The 19,829-nt window shown below is 56.0% G+C and overlaps 1 protein-coding gene and 1 long non-coding RNA gene across 7 annotated transcripts in view; one reads left to right on the forward strand and one right to left on the reverse strand.

Moving 5' to 3' along the window:
* Nucleotides 1-6,418: 6,418 nt before the first annotated feature.
* On the forward strand, nucleotides 6,419-13,822 carry LOC111776008 (uncharacterized). 4 transcript variants are annotated; one of them, XR_011424162.1, is made up of 5 exons: nucleotides 6,419-6,449; nucleotides 9,508-10,006; nucleotides 11,407-11,484; nucleotides 12,046-12,203; nucleotides 13,327-13,822. It is a non-coding gene; the product is annotated as an uncharacterized lncRNA (long non-coding RNA). The 4 variants fall into 4 exon arrangements; XR_011424161.1 differs by having other exon boundaries at nucleotides 6,444-6,546; XR_011424160.1 differs by lacking the exon at nucleotides 6,419-6,449 and adding an exon at nucleotides 8,443-8,607.
* LOC100147411 (cysteine--tRNA ligase, cytoplasmic) overlaps nucleotides 12,739-19,829 on the reverse strand; it is a 28,195-nt gene continuing 21,104 nt past the window's right edge. For 2 of the 3 annotated variants that reach the window (XM_023654721.2, XM_023654722.2), the window contains exons 8-10: nucleotides 17,125-17,265; nucleotides 16,856-16,944; nucleotides 13,777-15,092 (exon numbers count right to left, since the gene is read on the reverse strand). In XM_023654721.2, the coding sequence (XP_023510489.1) occupies nucleotides 14,858-15,092; nucleotides 16,856-16,944; nucleotides 17,125-17,265 (465 nt within the window). In that variant the 3' untranslated portion in view covers nucleotides 13,777-14,857. Of the gene's footprint in view, nucleotides 13,003-13,776; nucleotides 15,093-16,855; nucleotides 16,945-17,124; nucleotides 17,266-19,829 lie in introns of those variants that run through there. The other variant, XM_070230284.1, reaches the window with a different exon arrangement.

Consider the following 19,829-nt stretch of genomic DNA (forward strand, 5'->3'; position numbering starts at 1 on the left):
ACGAGAGGCGTTGAGGCGATGGGGGACGATGGGGAGGAGCGCTGCGTGATGAGGGAAGATGGGGACGAGCGCGATGCGGTGAGGGACGATGAGAACAAGTGTGATTTGAAGAGGGACGATGGGGACGCCTCCGAAGCGATGAGGCTGTGCCTCCAGATGAGTCACGATGTGGAGAAGCGGGAGGCGGGAGTCTGTGAGGGACGATGCGGAAGGAGCGCCAGGCGGTGAGGCGATGTGGACGATGGGGACGAGTGCGATCCAACGATGGAGGATGAGGACGCCAGCGATGCGATGAGGCTGTGAGGCGAGGAGTCAAGCTGGCGAGGAGCGGGAGGCGGGGAGTCTGTGGGGGAGGATGCGAAAGGAGCGCCAGGCGGTGAGGCGATGAGGAGATGGGGAAGAGCGCGATGCGGTGAGGGACGATGGGGACAAGTGCGATGCGATACGGGACGAAGGGGACGAGTCCGATGCGACCCAGGACGATGGGGGCGAACGGATGCGATGAGGGACAATGGGGACGTGTGCGATGCGGTGAGGGACGATGAAGAGGATCGCGATGCGATGGGGGACGATGGGTACTAGTGCGATCCTACGATGGAGGTTTGGGACGCCTGCAATGGGCTGAGGCTGTGAGGCGATGAGTCACGCTGGGGAGGAGCGGGAGGCGGGGAATCTGTGAGGGACGATGCGGAAGGAGCACGAGGTGGTGAGGCGATGGGGACGATGGGGAGGAGTGCGACGCGGTGAGGGACGATGGAGACGACTGCAAAGCGATGGGGACAATGGGGACAAGTGTGACTCGAAGAGGGACGATGGGGAGGCCTGCGAAGCGATGAGGCTGTGCCTATACGAGTGAAGATGGGGAGAAGAGGGAGGCGGGGAGTTTGTGAGGGACGATGCGGAAGGAGCGCCAGGCGCTGAGGCGATGGGGGACGATGGGGACGAGAGCGATGCGATGGGGGACGGTGGGGACAAGTGCGATGCGATACCGGATGAAGGGGACGAGTCCGATGCGACCCGGGACGATGGGGACGAGCGGATGCGATGAGGGACAATGGGGACGAGTGCGATGCGGTGAGGGACGATGGAGAGGATCGCGATGCGATGGGGGACGACGATGGGTACTAGTGCGATCCTACGATGGAGGTTTGGGAGGACTGCAAAACGATGAGGTTGTGAGGGGATGAGTCACGATGGGGAGGAGCGGGAGGCGGGGAATCTGTGAGGGACGATGGGGAAGGAGCGCCAGGCGGTGAGGCGATGGGGAACGATGCGCACCAGCGCGATGCCTTGGGGGACGATGGGGACGAGTGCGATCCTACGATGGAGGTTTGGGACGCCTGCAATGGGACGAGGCTGTGAGGCGATGAGTCACGCTGGCGAGGAGCGGGAGGCGGGGAGTCTGTGGGGGAGGATGCGGAAGGAGCGTGAGGTGGTGAGGCGATGGGGGACGATGGGGACGAATGCGATGCGTTGAGGGCCTATGGGGACGAGCGCGATGCTGTGAGGGAAGATGGGGACCAGTGCGAGGCGGGGAATCTTAGAGGGACGCTGCGGAAGGAGCGCGAGGCGGTGAGGCGATCGGGACGATGGGGAGGAGTGAGATGCGGTGAAGGACGATGGGGACGGCTGCGATGCGATGAGGAGGTGAGACGAGGGACGATGGCGACGATTGCGATGTGGTGATGGACGATGGGGAGGCCTGCGATGCGATGAGGCGGTGAGGCGATGAGTCACGCTGGCGAGGAGCGGGAGGCGGGGAGTCTGTGGGGGAGGATGCGGAAGGAGCCCCAGGCGGTGAGGCGATGGGGACGGTGGGGAGGAGTGAGACGCGGTGAGGGACGATGGGGACGACCGCAAAGCGATGAGGTTGTGAGGGGATGAGTCACGATGGGGAGGAGCGGGAGGCGGGGAGTCTGTGAGGGACGAAGGGGACGAGTGCGAATCAGTGAGGGACGATGGGGAAAACTGCGAAGCGATTAAGGACGACGGGGACGAGTGCGATCCAACGATGGAGGATGGGGACGCCAGCGATGCGACGAGGCTGTGAGGCGACGAGTCAAGCTGGCGAGGAGCGGGATGCGGGGAGTCTGTGGGGGTGGATGCGGAAGGAGCGCCAGGCGGTGAGGCGATGAGGTCGATGGGGAAGAGCGCGATGCGGTGAGGGACGATGGGGAAGAGCGCGATGGGATGGGGGACGGTGGGGACGCCAGGGATGCGATGAGGCTGTGAGGCGATGAGTCATAATGGGGAGAAGCGAGAGGCGGGGAGTCTGTGAGGGAGGATGCGGAAGGAGCGGCAGGCGGTGAGGCGATGGGGGACGATGGGGACGACTGCGAAGGGACCCGGGACGATGCTGACGAGGGGATGCGATGAGGGACGATGGGGACGAGTGCGATTCGGTGAGGGACGATGGGGACGAGCGCGATGCGATGGGGGACGATGGGGACGAGTCCGATGCGACCGGGGACCATATGGACGAGCGCGATGCGATGAGGGACAATGGGGACGAGTGCGATGCGATTGGGGACAATGAGGAGGAGCGCGATGCGGTGAGGGACTATGGGGACGAGTGCGATCCTACGATGGAGGTTTGGGACGCCTGCAATGGGATGAGGCTGTGAGGCGATGAGTCATGTTCGGGAGGAGCGGGAGGCGGGGAATATGTGAGAGACGATGCGGAAGGAGCGCTGGGCAGTGAGGCGATGGGGAACGCAGGGCTCCAGTGGGATGCGATGGGGGAGGATGGGGACGAGCGCGATACAATGGGGACGATGGGGACGCCTGCGATGCGATGAGGCGGTGAGGCGAGGAGGGACGAGGGAGACGAGTGCGATGTGATGAGGGAGGACGGAGACGCCTGCGTTGCCTTGAGGGAAGATGGGGCTGAGTTCGATGCGGTGAGGGACGATGGGGACGAGGGCGATGCTGTGAGGGAGGATGGGGACGCCTGCAAAGCTATGAGGCTGTGAGGCGATGTGTCAAGCTGGCGTGGAGCGGCAGGCGGGGAGTCTGTGGGGGGCGACGCAGAAGAAGCTCAAAGCGGTGATGAGATGATGCGATGGGGTCGATGGGGACGAATTCGATGCTGTGAGGGTCGATGGGGACGAGCGCGAGGCAGGGAATCTGTGAGGGACGCTGCGGAAGGAGCGCCAGGAGGTGAGGCGATGGCGGACGATGGGGATGAGTGCGAGGCTGTTAGGGACGATGGGGAGGAGCGCGATGCGGTGAGGGACATGGGGACGAGTGGGATGTGATGAGGGACCACGAGGACGCCTTCGATGTGGTGAGGGACGATGGGGACGCCTGCAAAGAGCTGAGGCTGTGAGGCGATGAGGCGGTGAGGCGATGGGGCACGATGGAGATGAGTGCGATGCGGTGAGGGACGATGGGGACGAGTGCGATCCTACGATGGAGGTTTGGGACGCCTGCAATGGGCTGAGGCTGTGAGGCGATGAGTCACGCTGGGGAGGAGCGGGAGGCGGGGAGTCTGTGGGGGAGGATGCGGAAGGAGCGCGAGGTGGTGAGGCGATGGGGGACGATGGGGACGAGAGCGTTGCGATGGGGGACGGTGGGGACGAATGCGATGCGTTGAGGGCCTATGGGGACGAGTGCGATGCTGTGAGGGAAGATGGGGACCAGTGCGAGGCGGGGAATCTTAGAGGGACGCTGCGGAAGGAGCGCGAGGCGGTGAGGCGATCGGGACGATGGGGAGGAGTGAGATGCGGTGAAGGACGATGGGGACGGCTGCGATGCGATGAGGAGGTGAGACGAGGGACGATGGCGACGATTGCGATGTGGTGATGGACGATGGGGAGGCCTGCGATACGATGAGGCGGTGAGGCGATGAGTCACGCTGGCGAGGAGCGGGAGGCGGGGAGTCTGTGGGGGACGAAGGGGACGAGTGCGAATCAGTGAGGGACGATGGGGAAAACTGCGAATCGATTAAGGACGACGGGGACGAGTGCGATCCGACGATGGAGGATGGGGACGCCAGCGATGCGATGAGGCTGTGAGGCGACGAGTCAAGCTGGCGAGGAGCGGGAGGCGGGGAGTCTGTGGGGGTGGATGCGGAAGGAGCGCCAGGCCGTGAGGCGATCGGGACGATGGGGAGGAGTGAGATGCGGTGAAGGACGATGGGGACGGCTGCGATGCGATGAGGAGGTGAGACGAGGGACGATGGCGACGATTGCGATGTGGTGATGGACGATGGGGAGGCCTGCGATGCGATGAGGCGGTGAGGCGATGAGTCACGCTGGCGAGGAGCGGGAGGCGGGGAGTCTGTGGGGGAGGATGCGGAAGGAGCCCCAGGCGGTGAGGCGATGGGGGACGATGGTGAGGAGTGCGATCCGACGATGGAGGATGGGGACGACGCCAGCGATGCGACGAGGCTGTGAGGCGACGAGTCAAGCTGGCGAGGAGCGGGAGGCGGGGAGTCTGTGGGGGTGGATGCGAAGGAGCGCCAGGCGGTGAGGCGATGAGGTCGATGGGGAAGAGCGCGATGCGGTGAGGGACGATGGGGAAGAGCGCGATGGGATGGGGGACGGTGGGGACGCCAGGGATGCGATGAGGCTGTGTGGCGATGAGTCATAATGGGGAGAAGCGAGAGGCGGGGAGTCTGTGAGGGAGGATGCGGAAGGAGCGGCAGGCGGTGAGGCGATGGGGGACGATGGGGACGACTGCGATGGGACCCGGGACGATGCTGACGAGGGGATGCGATGAGGGACGATGGGGACGAGTGCGATTCGGTGAGGGACGATGGGGACGAGCGCGATGCGATGGGGGACGATGGGGACGAGTCCGATGCGACCGGGGACGATATGGACGAGCGCGATGCGATGAGGGACAATGGGGACGAGTGCGATGCGATAGGGCACAATGGAGATGAGTGCGATGCGGTGAGGGACGATGGGGACGAGTGCGATCCTACGATGGAGGTTTGGGACGCCTGCAATGGGCTGAGGCTGTGAGGCGATGAGTCACGCTGGGGAGGAGCGGGAGGCGGGGAGTCTGTGGGGGAGGATGCGGAAGGAGCGTGAGGTGGTGAGGTGATGGGGGACGATGGGGAGGAATGCGATGCGTTGAGGGCCTATGGGGACGAGTGCGATGCTGTGAGGGAAGATGGGGACGGCGAGATGCAGGGAGTCTGTGAGGGAGAATGCGGAACGAGAGGCGTTGAGGCGATGGGGGACGATGGGGAGGAGCGCTGCGTGATGAGGGAAGATGGGGACGAGCGCGATGCGGTGAGGGACGATGAGAACAAGTGTGATTTGAAGAGGGACGATGGGGACGCCTCCGAAGCGAAGAGGCTGTGCCTCCAGATGAGTCACGATGTGGAGAAGCGGGAGGCGGGAGTCTGTGAGGGACTATGCGGAAGGAGCGCCAGGCGGTGAGGCGATGGGGAACGATGCGCACCAGCGCGATGCCTTGGGGGACGATGGGGACGAGTGCGATCCTACGATGGAGGATGGGGACGCCAGCGATGCGATGAGGCTGTGAGGCGAGGAGTCAAGCTGGCGAGGAGCGGGAGGCGGGGAGTCTGTGGGGGAGGATGCGAAAGGAGCGCCAGGCGGTGAGGCGATGAGGAGATGGGGAAGAGCGCGATGCGGTGAGGGACGATGGGGACAAGTGCGATGCGATACGGGACGAAGGGGACGAGTCCGATGCGACCCGGGACGATGGGGGCGAACGGATGCGATGAGGGACAATGGGGACGTGTGCGATGCGGTGAGGGACGATGAAGAGGATCGCGATGCGATGGGGGACGATGGGTACTAGTGCGATCCTACGATGGAGGTTTGGGACGCCTGCAATGGGCTGAGGCTGTGAGGCGATGAGTCACGCTGGGGAGGAGCGGGAGGCGGGGAATCTGTGAGGGACGATGCGGAAGGAGCACGAGGTGGTGAGGCGATGGGGGACGATGGGGAGGAGTGCGACGCGGTGAGGGACGATGGAGACGACTGCAAAGCGATGGGGACAATGGGGACAAGTGTGACTCGAAGAGGGACGATGGGGAGGCCTGCGAAGCGATGAGGCTGTGCCTATACGAGTGAAGATGGGGAGAAGAGGGAGGCGGGGAGTTTGTGAGGGACGATGCGGAAGGAGCGCCAGGCGCTGAGGCGATGGGGGACGATGGGGACGAGAGCGATGCGATGGGGGACGGTGGGGACAAGTGCGATGCGATGCCGGATGAAGGGGACGAGTCCGATGCGACCCGGGACGATGGGGACGAGCGGATGCGATGAGGGACAATGGGGACGAGTGCGATGCGGTGAGGGACGATGGAGAGGATCGCGATGCGATGGGGGACGACGATGGGTACTAGTGCGATCCTACGATGGAGGTTTGGGACGCGTGCAGTGGGATGAGGCTGTGAGGCGATGAGTCACGCTGGGGAGGAGAGGGAGGCGGGGAGTCTGTGGGGGAGGATGCGGAAGGAGCGCGAGGTGGTGAGGCGATGGGGGACGATGGGGACGAGAGCGATGGGACCCGGGCCGATGCTGACGAGGGGATGCGATGAGGGACGATGGGGACGAGTGCGATTCGGTGAGGGACGATGGGGACGAGCGCGATGCGATGGGGGACGATGGGGACGAGTCCGATGCGACCGGGGACGATATGTACGAGCGCGATGCGATGAGGGACGATGGGGACGAGTGCGATGCGGTGAGGGACGATGGAGAGGATCGCGATGCGATGGGGGACGACGATGGGTACTAGTGCGATCCTACGATGGAGGTTTGGGAGGACTGCAAAGCGATGAGGTTGTGAGGGGATGAGTCACGATGGGGAGGAGCGGGAGGCGGGGAATCTGTGAGGGACGATGGGGAAGGAGCGCCAGGCGGTGAGGCGATGGGGAACGATGCGCACCAGCGCGATGCCTTGGGGGACGATGGGGACGAGTGCGATCCTACGATGGAGGTTTGAGACGCGTGCAGTGGGATGAGGCTGTGAGGCGATGAGTCACGCTGGGGAGGAGCGGGAGGCGGGGAGTCTGTGGGGGAGGATGCGGAAGGAGCGCGAGGCGGTGAGGCGATGGGGGACGATGGGGACGAATGCGATGCGTTGAGGGCCTATGGGGACGAGTGCGATGCTGTGAGGGAAGATGGGGACCAGTGCGAAGCGGGGAATCTTAGAGGGACGCTGCGGAAGGAGCGCGAGGCGGTGAGGCGATCGGGACGATGGGGAGGAGTGAGATGCGGTGAAGGACGATGGGGACGGCTGCGATGCGATGAGGAGGTGAGACGAGGGACGATGGCGACGATTGCGATGTGGTGATGGACGATGGGGAGGCCTGCGATGCGATGAGGCGGTGAGGCGATGAGTCACGCTGGCGAGGAGCGGGAGGCGGGGAGTCTGTGTGGGAGGATGCGGAAGGAGCCCCAGGCGGTGAGGCGATGGGGGACGATGGTGAGGAGTGCGATCCGACGATGGAGGATGGGGACGCCAGCGATGCGACGAGGCTGTGAGCCGACGAGTCAAGCTGGCGAGGAGCGGGAGGCGGGGAGTCTGTGAGGGACGATGCGGAAGGAGCGCCAGGCGGTGAGGCGATGCTGAAGGATGCGCAGGACTGCCAGGCTGTCAGGGACGATGGGGACGAGTGGGATGTGATGAGGGACCATGGGGACTCCGATGAGGTGAGGGGCGATGGGGACGAGCGCGATGCGATGGGGGGCGATGGGGATGATGGGGACAAGTGGGACCCGAAGTTGGAGGATGGGGACCCCAGGGATGCGATGAGGCTGTGAGGCGAGGAGTCAAGCTGGCGAGGAGCGGGAGGCGGGGAGTCTGTGGGGGAGGATGCGGAAGGAGCGCCAGGCGGTGAGGCGATGAGGTCGATGGGGAAGAGCGCGATGCGGTGAGGGACGATGGGGAAGAGCGCGATGGGATGGGGGACGGTGGGGACGCCAGGGATGCGATGAGGCTGTGTGGCAATGAGTCATAATGGGGAGAAGCGAGAGGCGGGGAGTCTGTGAGGGAGGATGCGGAAGGAGCGGCAGGCGGTGAGGCGATGGGGGACGATGGGGACGACTGCGATGGGACCCGGGACGATGCTGACGAGGGGATGCGATGAGGGACGATGGGGACGAGTGCGATTCGGTGAGGGACGATGGGGACGAGCGCGATGCGATGGGGGACGATGGGGACGAGTCCGATGCGACCGGGGACGATATGGACGAGCGCGATGCGATGAGGGACAATGGGGACGAGTGCGATGCGATAGGGCACAATGGAGATGAGTGCGATGCGGTGAGGGACTATGGGGACGAGTGCGATCCTACGATGGAGGTTTGGGACGCCTGCAATGGGATGAGGCTGTGAGGCGATGAGTCACGCTGGGGAGGAGCGGGAGGCGGGGAGTCTGTGGGGGAGGATGCGGAAGGAGCGTGAGGTGGTGAGGCGATGGGGGACGATGGGGACGAATGCGATGCGTTGAGGGCCTATGGGGACGAGTGCGATGCTGTGAGGGAAGATGGGGACCAGTGCGAGGGGGGGAATCTTAGAGGGACGCTGCGGAAGGAGCGCGAGGCGGTGAGGCGATCGGGACGATGGGGAGGAGTGAGATGCGGTGAAGGACGATGGGGACGGCTGCGATGCGATGAGGAGGTGAGACGAGGGACGATGGCGACGATTGCAATGTGGTGATGGACGATGGGGAGGCCTACGATGCGATGAGGCTGTGAGGTGATGAGGGACGATGGGAATGAGCGCGATGCGAAGGGAGATGATGGGGACAAGCGCGATGCCATGGGGATGATGGGGACAAGTGTGACTCGAAGAGGGATGATGGGAACCCCTCCGAAGTGATGAGGCTGTGAGGCGATGAGTCACGCTGGGGAGGAGCGGGAGGCGGGGAGTCTGTGAGGGACGATGGGGAAGGAGCACCCGGCGGTGAGGCGATGGAGATGGATGGGCACCAGCGCGATGCCTTGGGGGACGATGGGGACAAGTGGGATGCTGTGAGGGACCATGGGGAAGAGCGCGATTCTTTGAGGGACGATGGGGACGAGTGCGATGGATGAGACTGGGAGGGGATGAGGCGATGACTCAAGATGGGGAGGAGCGGGAGGCGGGGAGTCTGTGAGGGACAAAGGGGAGGAGCGCTGTTGGTGAGGAGTCAAGTGAGGATGGCAGGGAGGGTGAGGCGGTGCCAGGAGGAGCCGGCGGAGGCAGGAAGGATTCCCCCAGGGCCTCCGAAAGGGAGAGAATGAATTCCTGTGGCTGTAAGCTCTCTATTTGTGGTCATTTGTTCTGGCAGCTCCAAGAAGTGAGTAAAGCAGCCATCCTGGCTTGTCCCTGCTGGAAGGGTTTCTGGGACATGGGAGTTTCAGTGCTAAAATCAGGAAAACGCGGAGAGCCCAGATGAGTTGGGCTCTCCAGGCGCCCCTGCCTCAGGCTTGAACTTAGCATCTGGTGCGATAAGGAAGCAGGGACCGCCAGGGTCTGTCTGTGGGCTAGGAGCCTGTGCCCAGGTGGTGACCACAGTGCTCCTGACCGGGCTCTTAGGGGCAGCAGGCTGCAGGCCCTTGTGTGCAGGGGTGGCAGGGTGGTCGTGCAGGGCGTGCCATCCACACCTCACCTGTTCTGCGGTGTGAAGCTGACCTTCATCCTCACTGAGATTCTCCAGCCTGAAGCCCCAGCAATTCTGCCAACTGGCCGGTAGCACCTGAAGGAACGTCCTTCTGCTTAAATCGGTTGTGGGAGGAAGCTGTGTCTGCAGCAACCCTCTGGAACGAGGGGCCTGCCCCGCAGTGGAGAGACCGGGCCCTCAGGACACAGCTGCACCAGGGCGCATGGTACTGCCTTAGCACCGGGCACCTGCCACAGGGCGTGTCTTGAACCACATCAGGCCTGGGCAGCCAGGGAGGTCTTTTCCAGGAAAAGAATTCAGCCTCAGGAAGCTCCCACCCTGTCTGAAGGCCCAGATGGAGAGGAAGAGGCTGCTCAAATGATGAAATCACATCAGATCTGGAAGCTGGCTCAAAATAACCCAGGAAGGAGATCGGTAAGGAGACGGGGTGTAAGAGAATCGAGCTGCCTCCCTGATCTGGCACCTTCCTCAGACTGCCCTTGTCCCCTGTCCTGAGAAAGGAGACGGCTGGACACCTTGGGTACGGGTCCCACACCTGCAGGCCAGAGATGTCATTCTCCTTGGTGCCACCAGCAGGAGCCCAGCCTGCTGGGGCCATAAGCTCCCTTCCCCTCTCCTCCCCACGGATCCACCTGAGAAAGGGAGGCTCTGGTTCCCTGCCAGCTCCTCCCTCCGGGGAAAGAGCCCAGAGCCACCCAGAGGCTTGCTTGGCCCCAAAGGTGAAAAGGGGGTCTGGCCAGAGGGGGCCCACGGCCTGCCCATGGAGGACACTTTCATCAACAGATGTATTTATTTTTTTTTTGAGAGAAGCCATTCTGAGTGTTTTATTAATGATGCGTCTGTGGGGAGGGCTTTACTAGATATGAAGCAGCGAATGCTAATGCTAGGAACACAATGATAGAAGCATTTTCCTCCTAAAAAGTTCTTCCTTTCAGGGGGCAAAGTTTTTGTAATACAAACACCTTTTGGTTCAGTTAAATTCGAGTAATGAGGAACTTTGATATTTCTGAGTTAATAATGCCTTGATTAATCCGTATCTGCATATGACTCAGATGTACTGATTTCTGCCATTTCTCGCTCGGCATGCTAACTCTGAGCAGGGGGTCTTGTTCACACTCAGTCGTTTTTCTCAGGAACTCCAGGGGGCAGTGACTTCACTGGAAATCGATATCAAAGCACCGAGTGGAAAGTGTTCCATCGCAGAAGCTCTTTTTAAACGTTTTCTTTTTTCTTCCAGTTTTATTGGCATATAATTGACGTACAGCATTGTATTACTTTCAGATGTACAACATGAACATTTGATTATGTACATATTGTGAAATGGTCACCACGATAAGTAACATCCATCACCTCACATAGTGACCATTGTTTTTGTGATAAGAACTTTTGAGATGTACTCTCTTAACATCTTTGAAATATACAAAAGGGCGATATTAAATATACAAAATTTATATATAAATATACAAAATGGACTATATTAAGCACACTGTCCATTAGAGTCCCAGAACTTATTTATCTTATAAATAAAGATGCCTTGTACTTTTTGATCCCTTTACTTATTTCCCCCCTCCCCCACCCCTACCTCTGGCAGGCACCATTCGATTCTGTTTCTATGAGTTCATTTCTTTAAGATTCGACATATAAGTGATATCATACAGTACTTTTTCTCTGTCTGAATTATTTCACCTAGCATAATGCACCCAAGTCTATCCATGTTGTTGCAAATGGCAGGACTTCCTTTTATATGGCTGAATAGTATTCCACTGTCTGTCTGTCTCTCTCTCACATTTTCTTTATCCTCTTATCTGTTGAAGGTCCCTGAGGTCGTGTTCATGTCTTGGCTATTGTGAATAACGCTGCAATGAGCATGGGAGAGCAGATGTCTCTCAGAGGTAGTGATTTGGTTTCCTTTGGATTGATAAACAAATGGCTAACAATAGGATCGTCGGAGTCTGTGAGGAACCCATTTGGTCTAAACCTACTTCAGCCTGACATTGTTTTTTTCCCCAAAAGGTCCTAATATGGCCATTGAGCATGCACTGTATGCCTGCTTGAAGCATTTGCTGTGTCCCAAAGACAAGAACAAATGGCCTTAAGATAAAGGTGCAACTTCCCCCACATTGGCATTTCCTTAAGGATGAGCATCTCTCCCTAGGCTAGAAATTGTTTGCTGTGCCCAGCCCGTGACCACCCACATGGAGACAAAAGTCGGGCTACCTGCTGTGTCCATCGAGACAGCTGACCCACCACCTGCTGTGTGAATAGCTGTGCTCACAGGGCAATCCCGAGACTCTTGTGAAAGGGAACTTTCAATCATATGTGATAGATGCTCTTTGACGGTACAGAACCACTCTGTACACTCCCTCTTCTTGGGGGCCCTTCCTTCTTTGGAGAAGGAAGGCCACAGGCTAAGCTAGTCTTCACAATAAACTCAGCCCAATGTTCAATTATAGGTTGGTTATGGATTATTTTCATCGACATTTCTTGGCATAGTCAGAAGGATTTCAGAGAAACCCACCAGAGAGCGCCTGGAACCTACACTGAACTGGCATTCGGTACGAGCATGGGCCCATTGAGCCCCCCACATCACTGCATTCTTCAGGTGACCCTGGTGCGTTCTCCTGAAACCCAGGCCTCCTTATTTTAAGTCGACGGTGCAGAGTTTATATGAGCTGTTTCTAACCTTAAGACTAAGAGTCACAAGGGGGCCCCAGCACACACCCTCGGTAAGAGGAACCTCGGGGGAATGCCCAGGCCAGGGGAGCCAAGGGAGAACTTTGGAGTGAATGGGGCAGGCTGACCTGTTTAATTTGGCTTTAAATGGAAAAGAATTGTGTTTATAAAGTGTGAACAAACTGCTTGATAGAGAAATGAGAGAGTGAACGTGTTCAGCTCTGAAGAGAAGGGCCACTGCTCCTCCCGGCCAAATGGCGTTCTCGGGTGACTGAGGACCTCACGGAGTGGGCTGGAGGATAGAATGCCTCATGAGGTGCAGCGGCCCCTAGGGAACTCCACCATCATTCTCATTAACTAATCATGGTTCGTCCGGGAAGCACACGCAAGGGTTGGTCACCCGCACTCTGGCCCCCACAGAGGTTCTAGACTGCCCGAGGGAGAAACCGAGGCATGTAAGAGACTGTTTACGACCTTTCTTTAGGGAGTAACACTCACAAGCAGTAGATTTAGGACCCATTACACTGTTGCTAGAAGTTGTTCGGACTTTATAGCAAAAATTAAAAATTTTCATTAAATTTAAACTTTAATTAAAAGAAAAGCAGGAAATCAAGCTTCTAAAAAAGCCTCACCAGATCCCAAAGGGGCAGCCTCTCCTCTGAACTCTGTTTGGCTTCATGCTATGACATGCAAGTACTTGACAAAAGGGAGAATGTTCCCATCCCAGATTCCTAAGACTGAAAGGAAAAAAGAAAGAAATGGGAAAAGAAGTGTGTGCAGAAGCCATCTGCTATGAAAATACCCTAGCCCAGAAATCTAAGGAAAACCTTTGTTGTGCCTGTCTGTCTGTCTGTGTCTATATATGTGTGTTACAAACGTGTGGCATTTTACCTCCGGATGGTACGATTTCTAAAGAGCTCTATTCCATTGACTTAAAGTAAGCGCTCACAAAATTTTGTTTTTCTAAATGCAACTAAGCCAAATGTCTTTCAAGCTGACGTGATAGGCAATAATGTTTGTAAACGAAAGCTTGTTTAAGTTTCTTTGTTTGATTAACACAGGCCTGTCCCCTGAGCCGTCAGCATCGGATATGATGCGCACACGAGGCCTTCATTCTACGTTGATCCGTCACATAAGCTGATGTTATCTCCGTTACAAAACTGGTTAACAAGCATAATAACTAAAACGATGGCTAATTCTGTCTAATGTCTCGTGAAGTCTTGTAGGCAATCTAAATGATTATTGGGAACAAGTAACTAGTAGTTGTGAAAAAGATGAGCGTTGGGGGAACTTTTAACAATAATTATGTGTTATGGTGCATGTACCTAAAACAGCTTCCAAAATCTGCTTGCTAACTTGAAACTTTGAAGTTGCTAGGTTAATTTAAGGGATAAAGATTCGTTAAATATCCAGATAATCTCTAAATAAGATAAAATATTAGGCATTAATTATTAACTGTATGTTTCTCTACTGTTGGCTTCTCATTACAAAACCACCCTAAAAGTTACGTGTATTAGTAAACATGTCTTCTATTTTATTAAAAGATTTTACTATGAAGTAACATGTTTTTAGAAATTATAAACAGTATTTACAAATTTCCCAAGACACAAAATACTCATGTAAAAAAAATAGGTTTATAATTGCTTACTTTTTTTTAATTTTAAAGATTGGCACCTGAGCTCACATCTGTTGCCAGTCTTCTTCTTTTTGTTTCTTCCTCTCCCCAAAGCCCCCAGTACATTGTTGTACATTCTAGTTTTAGGTCCTTCTGGTTGCGCTATGTGGGACCTCCCCTCAGCATGGCTAGAGAAACGGTGTCATGTCCGTTCCCAGGATCTGAACTGGCGAAACCCTGGGCCACCGGAAACGGAGCACATGAACTTAACCACTGGGCCACGGGGTCGGCCCCTCAAAGATGTAATTTTGTGACAGGATTAACTAAAAGGGCGTGGGCATGGAGCTACAGGAGCCGAGTTTTTGTATGCTACTGATGTTAAGCTGATAGAAATTCCAGTCAGAGCATACTAACTGTAATCCTAAGATAACTACGAAGAAAATAGTGATAGAATATGAACTAAAAGCCATCAGGACACAGGGGCCTCTGAGGAGGTCCAATCCACCCACAGCCCCAGCTGCAGACACGATATGATGCGTCCAGGGTCTTGTGAGGCTCTGTGGCATCTGGGTCCCCAGGATGGGGCAGTCATACGCTGCAGCAGCGAGGGGCTCTGGCGTGCCCGTGCCCTGGCCCTGTCCTGCACCTCTGTGGATGCTCACCTTTCCCCACGGGCACCGCCAGGACGGCTGGGACGCCCAGGGTGCCACCTGCCGACCCTGTGTGGGTGGCTCGTGCCCTCTCGTTCAGCAGGTCATCATCTGCATGTTCTTAACACACCAGCTCTGGGTTTTCCAACACACTCGCTCACACACAGCGTCCTACAACCCACCCTGACCCTCAGGGGCTCTGGATGCCGATAAACAGACAAACGCCAGCACTGTGGATCAAGGCCCCGAGGTGTGCTGTGCTTTTTAACATAGACGGCATCTTATACGCTCACTTCTTTGTTTCTTAAAAAATACCACGTCACAGGCTCAGTGTAGAAAACCCTCCAATCCCGTCAGGTGAAAACACGCAGTCCCCGGTGCATCGAGGTGCCGGCAGTGGCATCTGCGAGGCCGCAGCCCCCGCCACCCACGCTGTTTACCTTCCCCTTCCTGCAGGGCTCTCTGATCCCCAACAGCCTCGGGCACCAGCTTCCCGTAGGAGTGTTTCTCACTAGAAGCAAACTTCACCGTGTCAAAGTACACGGACCCATTTGAAGCATAGCTGCAAAACAGAAAAGGAATTGGGGGAAAGTGTGACAAACCCAAAGAGCGGCCAGAGCCGCTGCACAGGGTGACAACCTGGAACTCCCGAGGGCCACACGGGCTGTGGGCTGTGCAGACTCTGCTCCTGCAGCTCCGTGATGCGGCTCCTCGAAACCAGGGCCGCTGCGTGGGCTGAGCGGGGACGTGACAAGGACACTTCGCAATGCACAGGCAAACTCCTCACTCCCAGGTCAGCGTGTCACCCGCACAGACCCTCTGCCTTGCATCCTGCCCCTTGCCTTGGTGACACTACAATCTGTGTGACGTGCCCTCACCTCTGTCTACTTTCTACCCACCTGCACAGCCCAGCCATGGCTCTCTGCCTCCCAGAAGCACTCCCGATTATCCCAGCCTGGCACACGATCTCGTGTCAAGTGGCGGAGAGCGGAGGCACTGTCACTGCTCGAGAGCCCGTGCTGCTGTGGGACCCTGCCAGGGGCCTCCACGCCTCACTTGGCGCAGCGCACGCGGCTCCTGCCGGCCTCGTCCCCAGCGAGGTGGGGAAGCAGCTCTCCCGGAGCAGGGGCACAGCACACAGGAGCGAGTGCTGCAGACAGACACCCGGTCCCTCTGCTCTTCTGTTTGTTGGTTATTTCTGAAAATGTCAACTTCAGAGACTTGCAAAGTGTCCCGTGCAATCAGATAGTGCTAAAACGGTAAATCTGGGCAGGGGCAGCCCGTGACCAGGAGTGGTGTGTGGTGGAATCAGCCAGGCGATAGGACATGGGACGAAACCAACCCCGCCTGGGATGTGACACAAGGACAAGCTCTCTCCAAGGGCCTGCACGGGGGGCTGACACCTCCATAGACCTGAGAGCGTCCATGCTCACCAGCCTGCTGCTTTGGGGCCCTCGTGGCTGAAGGTTCCCAGCTGTGAGCTTCCTAGTAGAAGGGCCGGTGAGCCCCCTGGGCGGGGATGCCCCTGGTCCTGGGCAGGGCCCTGAGCCGTAGAGCTGTAGGGGCTGCGAGGCAGGCTGAGGTGCAGCCAACACCATGCTGCTCTTCCTGCCTGCCCCGCCACAAGGGGTGCTTTCTGCACAGCTCAATACCTGTAGGAGTGGCAGCCGATACCAAGGGAAACTAGGGAGTCCTCCTACAAAGCAACCGGGCAGCTGAGAGCTAAGCGGCAGAGAGCAAGGAGGCCTGCCGTGGGGGTGAGTGCGAACAGGCTGCTGCTACGGCGAGGTTACGGCTTCACCTGTGGCCCCAGGATTCACATGCTGCCGTCCTAACCCCCAGTACCTCGGAACGTGAATGTATTCGGAAAGAGCGTCTTTACAGAGGTAATCAAGCGAAAACGAGGCCTCCAGGGTGGGCCCTCATCCAGTATGACTGGTGTCCATCTAAGAAGAGATCAGGACACGAAAGGAGACACGTGTGCACAGTGACAAACGCTGCAGAGGCAGGGAGGTGCAGCCGGCTGCGAGCCAAGGAGAAGGGTCTGCACAGACCCTGCCCTCAGGGCCCTCGGAGGAACCAGCCCTGCCGACACCTGCAGCTCGGAGTTCCGGCCTCTGGAGCCGTGAGCAAACACCTCTGCGCTGTCTAAGACGCCCGGTGCGTGGCACTCTGTGACAGCAGCCCCGGGGCACTAGCACCCCGAGCAGCACCACAAGCACAAGCTTTCCTGCTGCCAGATCCTGACTCAGAGACGGACAGCTGTTCTCCCTGGAAAACCCTCCCCGGGATGTCATGCAGCCCCGAGGAGGGCCTTGAGCTCACCCGTAACCGTTGTCCACGATCTTCTGGACAAAGTTCACGATCTCTGGCACGTACTCACTAACCCGTGTTAAGACGTCTGGAGGGAGAACCTGCGATCACAAGAGAAGGTCCTGGGTTCTTCCCTTCTCCAGGAAACCAGCAGTTCCAAACGTAAGCCAAGAAGCCCCTCGTGCCCCTTGCAAAATGAAGACGGTCTGGGTCACACAAGGCCTTTGGGTAAGTAGGGGCCGCGGCCCGAGAGCAAGGACAAGAAAATCGGCGGCACTCACGTTCAGGGCTTCCATGTCTTTGTGGAATTCCTCTTCCCAGAACTTGGGCAGTTTGGAGAAAATGGAATTGTCAGTCACCTCACTGCCGTGTGCGGAATCCAGCCAGTCAGCAAGCAAATCCTTTGCTTCGTCCAACAAGACCTAAAGGAAAAGAAACGGAACATCCACACACGTTACAAAGTTTCTCGGATCACATGCCGTGCAGTCGACGTGTATCAATCCAGGCCTTGACTTCAAAGGCGCTGTGTGCAGCCCTGGCCCGTGAAGACGCAGCATCTCCCAGGAGCCGCACTGCTCACACGAGGGCCCAGACGGAGACAGATACCAGGCTCGTAAATGGCAGGTTCAGAGGCTCGGCGTGCTCAGGAGCTCCGACTGCCGTGGTCAGAGGGTCAGCAGGGGCTTGGGGAGGACAAGCCATGCAGCTGGGCCGCCACGGGGCAGGGCAGGAGTGCACACAGTGTGGTCATCCACGGCTGGGAGAGGATAGGGTGTTCGTGGGGTCCCTGACGCACACACACAAGCAGACTGTCACCAACAGCAGTGAATGGTTGAATGAAGCAGAGGGTGCTTGGCCACTGTCTCCTGCCGCGTCCTGTGCTGGGCCCAGGGGTTGCTGCACTGAGCAGGTCGACAGGCCCCTGCCCAGTGGAACTTGTTCTTCAGCGGGAAGACACACGTGCATTGTTTATCCGTTCTTCTTTAAACATGATACTACATCAGGTAAAAACTGATATACGGGAGAAACAGATGAGTCCACTGTCACAGTTGGAGACTTCCACACCCCTCTATCAGAAATGGACAGAACCAGCAGGCAGAAAATCAATAAGGACATAGTTGAACTCAAAAAGACCATCAACCAACTGAATATAATTGATATCTATAGACTACTTCATTCAACGACAGGCGGAATACACATTCTTCTCAAGCTCACATGGAATATTCACCAAGACAGACCACAAGGTAGGCTATAAAACACAGCTGAACAAATTTAAAAGAACAGAAATCATACACTGTCTGCCATCAGATCACAGTGGAATTAAACTAGAAGTCAATAACAGAAAGATAACTGGAAAATCCCAAAATACGTGGAGATTAAACAACACACTTCTAAATAACATATGGGTGAAAAAAGACATCTCAAGAAAAATTTAAAAATATTTTGAATAAATCAAAATGAAAACACAACTTATCAAAATTGTGGGATGCAGGGGCTGGCCTGGTGGTGTAGCAGGTAAGTTCACACGTTCTGCTTCAGTGGCCCGAGGTTCACAGGTTCACATCCTGGGTGTGGACCTATGCACTGCTTGTGAAGCCACACTGTGGCAGGCTTCCCACATATAAAGTAAAGGAAGACGGGTACGGATGTTAGCTCAGGGCCAGTCTTCCTCAGCAAAAAGAGGAGGATTGGTGGCAGATGTTAGCTCAGGGCTGATCTTCCCCCCACCCCCCAAAATGTTGAGGGATGCAGCAAAAGCAGTGCTTAGAGGAAATTTATAGCATTGAATGCATACACTACAGAAAAGAAGATTTAAAATCAATTATGTAAGTTTCTACCTTAGGAAACTAGAAAAAGAACAAATAACTCCAAAGTCAGCAGATGGAAAACAACAATAAAAATTAAAGTACAAAACACAAATCAATAGAGAAAATCAACAAAACCAAAAGCTGTTTCTTCAAAAAGATCAATAAAATTGAAAAAAGAAAGAGGACACAAATACCAAGATGAGAAATGAAAGAGGGGCTATCTCTACAGATCCCACGGAAATTAAAAGGATAATAAAGGAATACTGCAAACAACTCTCTGCCCCAAAATGTGATAACCTAGATTAATGGACCACTTCTTTGAAACACATAAGCTGCCAAAACTCACACAAGGTAATACAGATGATCTAATAAGCCCGTACCTATTAAAGGGACTGGGTAAATAATGAATAACCTTCCAAAATAGAAAGCACCAGGCCCGACGGGTTCACTGGTGAATTCTACCAAACGTTTAAGAAATCATATCCGTCTCTTTCAGAAGACAGGGGAAGACAGAATACTTCCTAATTCATTCCATGAGGAGGAAAACATTATCCTAATACCAAAACCACACAAAGACATTACAAGCAAAGGAAACTATAGACCGTATCTCTCAAGAACACAATGCAAAACTCCTTAACAAAATATTACCAAATTGAATCCACAACAGTATAAAAAAAATTATATACCATGATCAAGTGGGATTTATCAAAAGTATGCAAGGTTGGCTCCGCACTATAAAATCAATTATTATAAATCTTCATATCAATAGACTAAAAAAGAAAAATGCGGTGATCATATTAATAGATGCAGAAAACGCATTTGACAAAGTCCAACACCCATTCATGATAAAAACTCTCAGAAAACTAGGAATGGAGGGGAACTTCCTCAACTTGATAAAGAACATCTACAAAAAACCTACAGCTACCACCACACTTCACAGTGAGAAACTAGAAGCTTTCCCACTAAGATCAAGTACAATGCACGAATGTCCCCTCTCACTACTCCATTTCAACATCATACTGGAAGGCGAGAAAAGAAAATAAAAGGTATACTGAGTAGGAAGCATGACATACAACTATCTGTCACCAAATAACAAGTGTCTGTTAAAATGGCTATAGTCACTAAGACTGAAAATAACAAATGTTGGAGAGGGTGTGGAGAGAAGGGAACCCTCACAC

This window comes from Equus caballus, chromosome 12 (assembly GCF_041296265.1).
Source record: "Equus caballus isolate H_3958 breed thoroughbred chromosome 12, TB-T2T, whole genome shotgun sequence".
NCBI classification, from domain to species: domain Eukaryota; kingdom Metazoa; phylum Chordata; class Mammalia; order Perissodactyla; family Equidae; genus Equus; species Equus caballus.